Below are 12307 nucleotides of genomic sequence, written 5' to 3'. Positions count from 1 at the left end.
TGTTGAAGAAATGGTGCTCTGCTTTGGCGAATTTTGACTTGACGGTGTTCTCAATCTCACCATTTGGGAGGAAAAGGGAGAGTTCTTTCAAAAGTGTGTACCTTGTAGCGAAAGAGTGAGTCCAAACACCTCCGACGGGACTTGAACCCGCAATCTTCGGCTTTCTTTTCCCAATAGGAGGCCGACGCCTTATCCATTAGGCCACGGGAGGCAATCTTACTTTTTCTTAAAGTCGACTTGATGTACTGGTGAGCGCTAAAATATATTTTATTACGCTTCTTTGATCGAAATGACAGATGGTTCTTTGACAGCAACAGTGCTTTTCAAGTCTATGAAAGGACGTTGATCAAATCCCAAGGCTTAAGTTCAGTGGCAGTTAATGTAGGTCTACGTGCAAGGCACCGTAGCTCAGTTGGTTAGAGCGCCAGTCTTGTAAACTGGCGGTCATGGGTTCAACTCCCATCGGTGCCTTGGGTTTTATTGATGTTCAGGTGAGGTTTGTTGAAATCTGAATTCCATGACAATCATTGTAGTTGTGCATAATAACGTGAAGGGAAATGCATTAATGGATCGCATCCTTTTCCCTCAGTAGACAAATCAAAAGATGATGCGTTTTAAAGCATCTCATCTCGGCTTGAGCTTCGAGGTACAAGCTTAATAGACCTAATCGGCTAACTCGATGTTGTACCCAATTCAAATCTCCCTGCATTAAGATTTGTTGTGCATTGTATGTAGCAGTCATATTGAATTCATGATATGTAAATACCTTGAACAAAATGTTTTATTCCCAAAAGGGTTTGAATTGGATACAGTTAGCCTATTAGGACTGTCGATTTTGTCTGAGTTGGAAATTCGCCTGGGAATGTACACGAACCCATGACTTCCGCATCTTAAAGCTAGCATTTCAGACTTCATTTTCAGACAGAGCTAAACCTATCTTTAACCAAGCTCTGCTTACATAGAGGCGGACACAATCGACGAGTTACTTCAAGTAGTAGGCTGCCATTTCGGAAAAGTCTGATTTTTACTTGTGGTTGCAACTCGAAAGATTTGATCTAAGGCAGCAAGGCCGCGTAATAGAGGTTTTGCATGGCACCCATGTCGCATGGCAGGAACAATAGATTCTTTTTCCCATGGGAACAAATGTTCTTTCTAATGCAAAACATTTTCATTGTTCCTGCCATGCAACATGTGGGCTGAGCAATTACGGACAAAAAAACTCCTTATGTAGTAGTATGTTAAGGCACATGTACTTCAGAAAGAAGTACTTAATTACTCAAGAGAATGGTGTCATTTTTGTAACTGACTTTTAAGTGCTACAAGTAATAGGCTCTAGAGGATGGTCTAGCTTTATATTAGACCTTTTTTTATTTCATCATAAACGTTAAGCTAAGTATTTGCATAACAAAATCAACAACTGAAGTTTCCATTTTTTCTAAGTACATGTACCTAAAATGTAAGACAAGTTCCATTGAATGTGAGTTGTACATCTCATTTCATTGATTTGATTCTCTATATCTGATCTGGCCTCTTCTTTCAATTGAGGTTGAGAACAGTACAGCATAATGAACCCAAATGAAATGCGAGTAAAATTTTCAACCTACCGAAAGGATTGCTTTGCATGCCAGAGAGACGGGTCTTCCACGATATTTTCAAAGCGTTCAACAGCACTGTCACAAGCCAAACGAGTTCTCTTTGAATCAGTAATTACCTCTTTCTCTACCCAAAAACTCATCTGGTAAAGGTTCTCGCACCTTTCCAGGAACTCACATGTACGTAAGTAACCACACGAGAAGATCTTATGGATTCATATAATAATATACAGCAATTTGAAGACTCGGTATGACTATATTTTAAAGACATAATTACTCAGTGCGAGACGATTCCATTCCATTAGATTTAATAGGTTCTCACTCTTTGCTCTGGCTCCAAACTAATCAACGAACCAATCCAAACTATTCTTAACAATCATACGGTGCTCTGTGAAAGCCCTCGCGCATTCTCGTCCCCAGACACCGCGATTCTTTCGGTCAGCACCGAGAATAACGACCTCTGGTTCCGAACCAGGAAGACTTGAAAAGAAGTAATAGAGTCTTAAAATGTATGTATGCTTGGAATTTCAGTGCATTTTGCATGACAAAATAAACAGTGCATGTTTGAAGAAATCAAACATCCCTCTCATGTTTCAATCCCTTAAGTAGATTTGCCACCTCACGAGAATCCCAGGAAAAAATGTTTTGGTGAGCGAAGCGTGATTTTTCGGACGCGAATCTACACGAGACGAAGGACTATTGAAAGTCTAGCCCTTAAGATGTGTCATTTTCTCTTGGATGTGCATGGTCGCGCACGAATCATCGCATCTTGACTGCACCTGCCCATCCGTTCAAACTTTGTGATTGTAGTCGCGGTCGTACCGATCGAGCTGTTAGAATAAATCTTTTTCGATTGTGGAGCCAAAGGTAAGTTGTTTACATTAAAGACAAAATTATAATTTTTTTTCTAATTTGTTTTACAAATAAACACAAGAGCGGGGATCGACATAAATGTCAGGGAAACTGATCTCCATCAACAAACCAGTCATCTCCTAGTGATCTTTGAGAACCTTAGAACAGCTTTGAGCGAAACTGAGAATACCTGAGAAAAACTGATCCCACTTTTAGCAATCTGAGCTGTTCTTAGAACTACTGTTATTGTCAGTATGGGCATGCGACGAAGTCAAAATGGGGAATTGTTTCAACAATACAGACTAATCGTTGATATACATTCTGTTTATTTGGTGGCAAAGGAATTTAGAGGATGCTTCAAGGGGAAATTCTGGTTTTCTGTCTTACTTTTGTTTCACTTAGGGGCCATTCATTTGCCAGTATTGAAAGGTTTGGTTATTTATGAAATGTAACAAATTAATCGTCTGTGCCTTTACAAAGATCTATTTGTATCGCTTTTACATTCCTGAGTTAGTTCGACCCGCAAATGACGTACAAACAACCCAGGTCCAGGAATTGTTGATCCAACTAAAACTATTGCCGCACCATACAATCAAGGTAACGTTGAAGTATTTGGTACGGCAAGTACAGGCACGCAACGTGTGGCAATGTCTCTGTCGGCACTTGTTTAAAATTTCAGGAATCCAATAACCTCTTCAGCTGACTTGGTTCAAATTATAAACATTGGGAATAAGATGTATTCATCTTTGTCACAATCATGCAAACAGGGACTCCTATTTTTGACACATTTGCCTGTTATGGTTATAACTTAAGCCACATTAACTATCAATTGACATACAGTGATTGTAATTAAACTCCTGTACAGTTTGATATTCGACTTTAACTTAACGATTCACTATAAAAAAGGAAATATAGAAATACAAAGTTACCAGCAAAATACCAAAAAACTAAACTTCAGAACGCCAAAAACCACGACTGAAAAATTAACTACTTACAAGATCTGTACGGCAACTCCGGGTACAACAACTGACTTACAAAAGGAGATACAATACTTTTATACGAAAGACGAATACCTAATGAATCGACGAAATGAACAAAGGCAATTACATATGATTAGGCAACAGAACTTAAGTACATTGAATAGACGCGATAACGAAGCAAAATACTGACTAATTACTGCATGCGGAATTTAGGCAAATTTAGAAATATCTCACAAACGCGACGAAATACACGATACAACAATTCAGCGATGACAAATGACAGCAAATTACACAGAGCCGATAAAATCAGTGCAAATGTAGCAAACTTGTGAAAAAATATGAAAGAAAACAAAAAATCGATTTCTCGTGTCTACAGTGATAGTTATAGTGGTTTGCTAAATAGTGCACTTCCTCTAATTGCAGACTTTCCTTATGTTATATCAATGTTAGCTGCCTTTGATTCTTTGCTCATGGATAATTATCATGCATATATTTTAACAGTTGAACTTCACACAGTAGCAATATACTGTCTGCCTAATGTAAATTTTTGATTCTTATGGCAGAGATTTATTAGGTATGGGACCCATTTGCAACATGTACGTCAATTGAAATGGATTCATTAATGAATTTGGTACAACTTTTTCAGAATATATGTGCACAAACATCTGTTACTTAAATATGAGATTAAAATGTGTTAACATTATTAAAATGTAAAGCAACAGTGGAAGCATTGTTCATTCATTATATGTTCGAAACCATTTTAGACCCTAGGAGCACTTAAATGATGTATATCTTTGTTCTTGCGAAGAATGTTCTGCTGTGTCATTTTATTCTATTTGTTTTTTCACCTCAAAGTCTTGTAACTATTGCACCTCTCAAACAGTTGATAGTATCATTGAGAATGGAAGAGCAATTTATCAGAAATGTTACTCTAGTAAAATGTTTTTATTTCTGATTTTCTAAAGAAATTAGACGTAGGCCACTGGCCATGTAAAAGTTATTCATAGAGTAAGATGTCAGGGAAATTATCTTGTAATGTGGTTCCCAGTAAACAAGAGCTTAAAACTGCCATTTTGGATAATAAGGAAAGCAGCACAGGCTTTTTTATGTGAATTTCTAGCTACTGTATTAGTTGTGTTTTCCAATGGTATGCAAAGCAAAAGATGAGTTACCACGTTTTTGTATACAATGGTTCTGAACCAAAAAATGTAACAAAAGTATTTTCAATGTACAGATTCTGTTATTGATCTCTTTTGTTCTATTATTCAAAGTAAATTTAAGTATGAGGTTGCATTTCTTAGATGTTTATGTGAACTATCAAATATATAAGAAAGCATAAATCTACTTCAGAAGTTGCAGCAAACTGGAAGAAAGAGGAGAGAAATTTACAGCCCAATGGACCCAGGGAAAAAATAAGAACTTCCTTCAAATTGTTTTGAGAAGTACAGGTCTATGGACCCATAAAAAAACAGACTCTTTCAAATAAAGATGAAAAGTATATGTCAATGAACTCACACGAGTGCAACTTCTCTCAAATAGATTCTTGTAACACCTATATACCTTGTTTTGTGGTATACAATAAAGTTATTATTATTATTATTATTATGCAGTATGTAGTACGTAAGTATGCTTACAAATATAAGTAGGAAAAGGCACTATTGTGTAACAATCCCTACTGTTAAACCTATTTACAAACCAATTGGTAATAACTAACGAACCAACATTTGAGAAAGGAACAAGAGTTTATATTCCTTAATAACTCGTCGAAACCTTGAATGACCTTGCTATGTTTAGGGTGTACGATAAAACTGCCTTCTGCATATTAAACAAAACCTGGTTCCCTCTATCCAAACCTAAAAACTTCCTAGCTTTCTCCGCCGTCTCCATAGAGTAGCCTCCTAGTACATCAACTATCACATTAAACTGTGTGATAGTGTGGCCGGGGAACTGTTGGCGCATCTCCCATCTCAACGGCGCATACTTGTCAGTTTTCTCCTATTCCTTCTGTTCTCTGTTGGAAACCCAAGGGCAGCTCATCTCAATAAGGATCACCTTCTTCTCCTTTCTGTCCACAATTCTCGCATCAATTCTGTTAGCCCTGACTTCCGTATTTTCAGCAAATACTGGGACATCCCAGTACGCGCACGCTCGGTCATTCTTGTACTCGGGTTTAGGTGAGACTGGAGAGTACCAAGGGGGGATACACTGGATAAGATCTAAGTCTTTCAGGAACTCGAAGAAAAGGATTTTCAAGGCTGCATTGTGTCTCTGCATGTACTTAGTCTGTGCCAAGGTACCACATCCGCTAATCACGTGGGCCATAGATTCAGGCCCTTTTCCACACATACGACACGTGGTATCCGAGGTGGTCAGCGTCTTCGTCTTGCTCTGGTGGTACAGCTTAGTAGGGAGTAATTGCTGGTATAACTCATAGATTCCAGCAACAGTATGCACAGGTGCAGACTTCCACTTACTAAGCCAAGTGAAGCAGTCAATAACTTTGTTATCATCCCATCTTTCTCCGAACAGCTTTCCTTGCCACCTCTGCTCTCTTACTTCCCTCATGCTTCTCTCTTCTTCTCTCGCTCGTAATGTTCTCCCTACTCCTTTAACATGTGATTCCTCACCTGAGTCAGTTTGCAACGCTTTGGGATCTGGGTATGCAAGGTCCAGAGTAATGTCCATTTCCAAAGCAAATTTCTTGGCATCCTTTACGAGTGATCTTCTTCCTGCTCGTTCGCACTTCTCTTCAAACTCGCGCACTAAACTCATCGTTCGATCTTCGTTTGCGTATAGCTTCATTGTGGTCTTGACTTTGGTCTGCTTATACAGGCTCTCAAATGACTTCAGTCCCCGGCCTCCACACTTCCTTGGTAGGTATAGCAACTCGGTTGAACCGAGTGGATGGTAGCCTCCATTCTCTTTGATGATCTTGCGAGCTTCGCGATCGAGTTGTTGTAGATCTGCGAGCGGCCATGTTAGTGTCCACATAGGGTAGGTGACAACTGGTAGTGCGTATTGATTAGATGCTAAGACTTTGTGGAAGTCCGATAGGGGGCTCGACCATATAATTGACAGTCTCTGCAAGCAAACCTTTGAAGCTCCCCACAGAACAGACCTGTCCTCTTGCTTAGAATTTTCTAAAACTCCCAAAAACTTGTAAGTTTCTCCCTTCTTCAGATTTTGTATGACCTGCCTTTCTCCGATGGCAGTGCCTCCCAAACTGCTGTCCAATGAACCTCTCCTTACATGAGCTGTAGAACACTTCTCGTTCCACTCCAAACCGACATCTGCCATGGCCTCTTTAACTGTCTTCATTACTCTCTCAAGTTTATCCTTCGACGCTGCATATATCTTCATATCATCTATGTATAGCAATTGCGTAATCTTGCCACTCAGTGGTCTTGACAGCTTGTATCCTTCCGATGCTTTCAACTTCCAATATATTGGGTTAAGGCATAAAGTGAACAACCTCGGACATAAAGCGTCGCCCTGTAGAAGGCCTTTGTTGAACCTTATGACGTCAGATGTTTCATACCCTTCCTTTGTTCTGGCCGTGATCTTCGTATTCCAGCTTTCACACAGTCTCGCCACTGTTCTGCACATCCATAAGGGGAATTTGTGCATCGTCATCATTTCTTGCAACCAAGCATGGCTTACAGAATCGAACGCCTTTCGCACGTCGATCCAAGCCATGCTTAGGTTCCTGCTTCCATTTCGACTATCTCGACAAACCATTCTGTCAATCATTAAGTTGTCCAAGGTCCCACTGCACTTGGTCCTGGCTCCCCTTTGCTCTTCTTCTAACAGGTTGTGTGTCTCCAGATGTTCGTCCATTGGTGACAATAAGCAGGTGGTAAACCACTTATACTGCGTGTTCAAACAGGTTATAGGCCTCTGGTTCTGACTGGAGAGCTCGCCCGGCTTAGGGATCAGATTGGTTCTCCCTCCTGTGAACCAGCTGGGATATCCGACTTCGCCCGTTAAGATGGTCTTGAAGCTAGCCGCAGTCCCTTCATGTAAAGTGACAGCCCTTTTCCACCAGTAGTTTGCAATTCTATCGGGGCCCGGGGCACTCCAGTTGCGTTTTTTCTTGATCGTGTCTGCACACTTCGTCTGGTTAAGTTGGAAACTGTCTTGCCGAGGGACTGGGACTAGCTTTTCAAACGCTCTTCTCACTTCCACTAACCACCCAGGTTTAGTATTCGCAGTGGAGCCACTTGTCTCCCAAAGATGTTTCCAGTAACTACAGGCGTCTTGAATACTTTCAAAAACCCTTTCGTCATCCTTACTCGTTTGCTTAGTTGTTTTATAATTGGGCTTGTTGTTGTCGGCGTCTTGCTCAACCATTCTGCTAAATTGTGCAAAGACACCACCAGGGTCAGCATGGAAACGGGTGTTCAAATCTCTTGCCTCCTCCTGCTTTTTCTTTCGCATAAACGCTCTTTTCGCTTTACGGAGGTCTGACTTTTTTCTCTCGATGTATGTGACAATGCTCGCCGCTGACAACTTTTTTATTTCCCTTTATCCTATCCAGCTCCGCTACTGCAATGGAGATTTTTTTCCTAATCTCGGTAGCTTGTTTTACAAACGCTTATTATTATTATTATTATTATTATTATTATTATTATTATTATTATTATTATTATTATTATTATTATTATTATTATTATTATTATTATTATTATTATTAAACTGTTAACAAAAGTACAAATAACCTGGCCGCGCATGAGTATAGGCTACTTAGAGCCTCTTGTTTCAATTCGCATCACAGTTTGTTAGTATTTGTCTTGTGTTTTCCGTTGCGCTTTTCTGCCCATTACCTTTAGAATAATTCATGTAATCGTTCATCGCAGTTGCAAAGAAATAAATAGCGTATTCAAAAGGTGGTGTTTAATGTGAGCAACAAGGATCTTTATCCGTTCATTCATTCAAAAACTGTGTTTGGTCGACCCGTTTGAAGACGATGGATGCCAGTTCGGTGGTTGACGGTGTTTGTGCAAGTGGCAATATGCCAACCCAGGAAGTTCCGACGATAGGAAAGAGTGCCTTGAAAGATTCGCGTTCTGCATACAAGGGTCATTTGACCAGAATATATCAGGATATCGAACCTTTGCTGAGGCGTCGCAGAAATGTCAACTTTATCGAAGAGAAGCGTAGAGCTTTGGAGTTAGCGTTTACTAAATTTGAGCAAGCACACATCATGTACATTGATGCCATAGATGATTCCGAAGAGCTGCAAGTAGCAATTACAGGTTTCGACTCCGAACTCAAGAGGAAGCACGAGTTTTGTGAGCGTGTTATAAACAAGTGGTTAAATAGTGTCCGGAACGAGGAGACGTGTTCTGATGTTCTAAGGAGTGATTCTGTAAGCTAGCATGGACTCTCGTTGACTTCGAATAAAAGTCATCAATCTGGTTCTAGCATATGTTCACGCTTGCAGAAGTGTAAAAATAAAGGTAGCTAAGGCAGAAAGGGCCATCGCTAAACTAAAGTTGAATCAACTCAAGAAGAAGATAGAATTGCAACAGAAAAGGGATGCTGTCAGCGAGAGCAGGAGATCCTAGAAGCAGAGAATGAATTGAGCAAACCACCCTAAGAGCCCATATCTTAGACGAGGAAGAAGTACTGTGAAGCACTACGGATGTCTTTTCTTCGAGCCACCCACATTGAAGGAGCCGAGTCTCTTGAGACAGATTCTTTTATTAACGCATTGCGCAGATTCATCAGTCGAAGAGGAAAGCCAACGGTTATTATAAGCGACAATGGTACTAACCTCTGCGGAGGGGAAAGAGAGCTAAGAGAAGCAGTGGATAGTTGGAATCAGCAGAAGATCAATTCATTCCTGCACCAAAGAAATATCGATTGGAAGTTTAACCCTCCTGGAGCCTCTCATATGGGAGGAGTGTGGGAGCGCATTATTCGATCTGTGCGCAAAGTTCTGAGAGTATTGTTGAGAGAGCAGTTGGTTTCTGGAGAAGCGTTGCGAACATTGATGGCTGAAGTTGAAAGTATCCTGATTGGACGACCATTAACCCGCAACAGTACTAGTGATGACCCGGCTGACATGGAACCCTTGACCCCAGATCATTTGCTTTTCATGTAGTCAAACTTGAATGTGTCACCTGGTGTATTCGTGAAGGGAGATCTCTATTGCCGAAATCGTTGGTGCAATATCTTGCTGACGTATTCTGGAAAAGATGGTTGTCGGAGTATCTGCCTTCCTTGCAAGAACGCCAGAAGTGGTTAAGGCCGCTTCGAAATTTTGCAGTCCGAGACCTGGTGCTTATCAATATCGCAGATGAAAGAGAGTTCACCGTGGACAATGGCCGTTAGGTCGCGTCGTTGAAAATCACCCGGGAAGTGATGGCCTTACAAGATCCGTGAAGGTTGCGACAAGAACGACGGTCCTATCAAGTCCAGTCACGAAGTTATGCCTCCTAGAACAGGAACAATTATCTTAAGCGAAAGACTTTTTAATTTCAATTGAACAATGAACTGCTTGATAGCGTTAGCTCAACGAACCTTGAACTGCAATATACAGAATTCTAGCTGCTAAGTGAAAATGCTTTAGTGAACTTCATTACGTTCAGGGGCCGGAATGTAGCAACTAGAATAGACAGTTTTTATGTGTTGATTGCGTTAATCGTTGTCAGGTGTGTATTGTTGCGTGTATGCGTTGTAATGTTGTCTAGTTGTTAACTAGTTTAACCGTAATTATTCCCTGTAGTCTCTTTTGCACGTTCGCTTGTAGGTGTATAAGTTTGTTTCGGCGTTATGACGCATAATTCTCTGTTCCAAGTTCGGTCGTTACATTAGTTATATCCATCCTTCTAAATTCTACATTTGCGTTAGTCGCTGTTTTCACCGGTCTCGACAGCCTTGAGGCTTATTTTAATTCGCATCACAGTTTATAAGTATTTGTCTTGTGTTTTCCGTTGCGCTTTTCTGTCCATTACCTTTAGAATAATTCATGTAATCGTTTATCGCATCTTTTTCAGTTGAATCGCACGCAGTTGCAAAATTAAAGAAATAAATAGCGTATTCAAAAGGTAGTGTTTAATGTGAGCAACAAGGATCTTTATCCGTTCACTTCCTAATGGCTACCGTGTGGCACCGTATATAGAAGATACAGCATGGGCCTTAGAACCGACCCTGTGGTGTATACCGTGGAGGAATGCCATTCTTAACTCTTTACACAAACTGCTTATGGTCGCTAAGATCACTGGAACTAATTTAATCCGTTGGCTTTGATGCCAAAGCAGAATTCAAGACGATGCAGCAAAATATCATGGTCAAATAGATGGAAAGCAGCTGAAAGGTCAAGGAGGATTAAGGCAACGGATCTGTTGTTTGTCAATAGCCTTCCAAATATCGTCATGAGCTCTTAGAAGAGCAGTATCTGTTCTGTGGAGTCTCTTGTAAGCTGAAGGTTTCGCTCAGACTATTAGAGTAATATATAAACAAGTTGAAAACACAAAGATTTTAAAATAACTTTGGTGATGAAACGAAGATTAAACACAAGTATAATGCTCTTGTAGGTCTCTGATTCCAAATGGTGTTTCTTGAGGAGTGAACGGATCTGATTGATTTTTAGACAGTTAGGAACACAACCAGTGCACGTGGATAGAGAGAAATTAACAATTTTCTGTAATTGCAGGCGTTAGTACACTCAGACAAACAAGGTTTTAAAATAGATACAGGAACTGAGGCAAGATTGCAGCATTCAAGTTGACTTTAGTGCAATAAGTTCAGAAATTTTCGTAGGTGTCACAGGTTGAAAATGAATGAATTCACAGTCATCAAAAGCATCACCAAGTCGTCCAGGAGCAGGAGAATAACTACAAACACCAGGTTCAAAGGCCACCACAGTTGCATGTATGATCTAAATTTTCTCTGTGAAGAAATTATTTAGTTTCTTCGCAAACTGTTGTTGATCAGAGGAAAACGTCAGTAGGGAAACGAGTCTCAGATGTACGGTTTAGAAAGTGATCAATGAACTGGAACAGGGTACTCTGGTCATCTCAGCTATTCTCCATAATGATGAGATGAAAAATAGGTTTCCGTAGCATCTCTAACTAACTCAATGACCAAGTGGCACTAATCGTTATACTGTTGATTACAGAGTTCGCTACTACGCCATTTCCTCTCATTTTAGTCTTTCTGTTGGCTTGAAGTATACCAGGGGTGAACCACAGTGTATGAGGGCGTATCAAAGAACTTATCAAGATAGATCGTTATTTTAAAGGTGCTTGGGTGTTTAATAACGAAGAATGTGTAGTGTTATAAGAGGTAACTAAGGTAGACAAGACACATTCATAGGATGATAAGACTTGCCAACAAATCAGAGTTTTCAAGGCTACGACTAAAGTCATCATGAAAAATACAACGTAAGTTGCGGGCAAGTCTTTCACCCTTAAGCCTCCCAAAACTGGCCATACTTAGTATTTTGCTCTATCTAACGTCAGACGGTTTTACTCGTCAATGGGGAACCCCTAGGAGTCAATTAGTTAACCAGCTGGAGCTTACACTGTACTGCCAGATGATTAGAAATATCAGGATTAGATATAAAAGAGTCATTAGGAACCTTAATTAAGATCTACGACGGTGACTTCAACAAAAACGTCACCTCAAAATACCACTTTATAAAGTGATATTTTGAGGTGACGCGGTTATTCTATCACGTTCACTTCTTACAATTTGGGCGAAATATCGTAAAAACAAATTGATACGAGCAGTTACCAAGAGAGAATGAAAGATTCTCTGTTGCGTGCTCGCGTTGTCGTTAAAACGTCAAATTTGGTAATTTCACGTCGTCCTTATGCGGAGTGATGCATTATTTATGCTCTTGTAACCAATGATCTCATTGTTTTGCGCCGTTGT

At 40.1% G+C, this 12307-nt stretch overlaps 2 protein-coding genes and 2 non-coding genes across 4 annotated transcripts in view; 2 read left to right on the top strand and 2 right to left on the bottom strand.

The window, feature by feature from the left end:
* Window positions 1-7861, bottom strand: part of LOC138017258 (uncharacterized) — a 9546-nt gene extending 1685 nt beyond the window's left edge. The window contains exons 1-2 of the mRNA XM_068864402.1: window positions 5616-7861; window positions 1975-2072 (exon numbers count right to left, since the gene is read on the bottom strand). Of these exons, the coding sequence (XP_068720503.1) occupies window positions 1975-2072; window positions 5616-7861 (2344 nt within the window). The remainder of the gene's footprint in view (window positions 1-1974; window positions 2073-5615) is intronic.
* Trnar-ccu (transfer RNA arginine (anticodon CCU)) lies at window positions 127-212 on the bottom strand. The gene is given in 2 exon segments: window positions 127-162; window positions 175-212. It is a non-coding gene; the product is annotated as a tRNA-Arg (tRNA).
* On the top strand, window positions 398-471 carry Trnat-ugu (transfer RNA threonine (anticodon UGU)). The gene has a single exon. It is a non-coding gene; the product is annotated as a tRNA-Thr (tRNA).
* A 1207-nt stretch (window positions 7862-9068) lies between the features above and the next one.
* LOC138017257 (uncharacterized) lies at window positions 9069-9530 on the top strand. The gene has a single exon (XM_068864401.1). It carries the CDS (start codon window positions 9069-9071, stop codon window positions 9528-9530), a length of 462 nt encoding a protein of 153 aa, XP_068720502.1.
* The last annotated feature ends 2777 nt before the right edge of the window (window positions 9531-12307 follow it).

The sequence above is a fragment of the Montipora capricornis genome, chromosome 9, assembly GCF_036669925.1.
Source record: "Montipora capricornis isolate CH-2021 chromosome 9, ASM3666992v2, whole genome shotgun sequence".
Taxonomy (NCBI): Eukaryota; Metazoa; Cnidaria; class Anthozoa; order Scleractinia; family Acroporidae; genus Montipora; species Montipora capricornis.
The sequence above is the reverse complement of the archived record's forward strand: the minus strand, read 5'-3'. Positions and strand labels throughout refer to the sequence as shown.

Excerpts from the sequence above, each read along its gene's own strand:
- LOC138017257 (XM_068864401.1), top strand. The coding sequence starts at position 9,069 with ATGTCTTTTCTTCGAGCCACCCACATTGAAGGAGCCGAGTCTCTTGAG.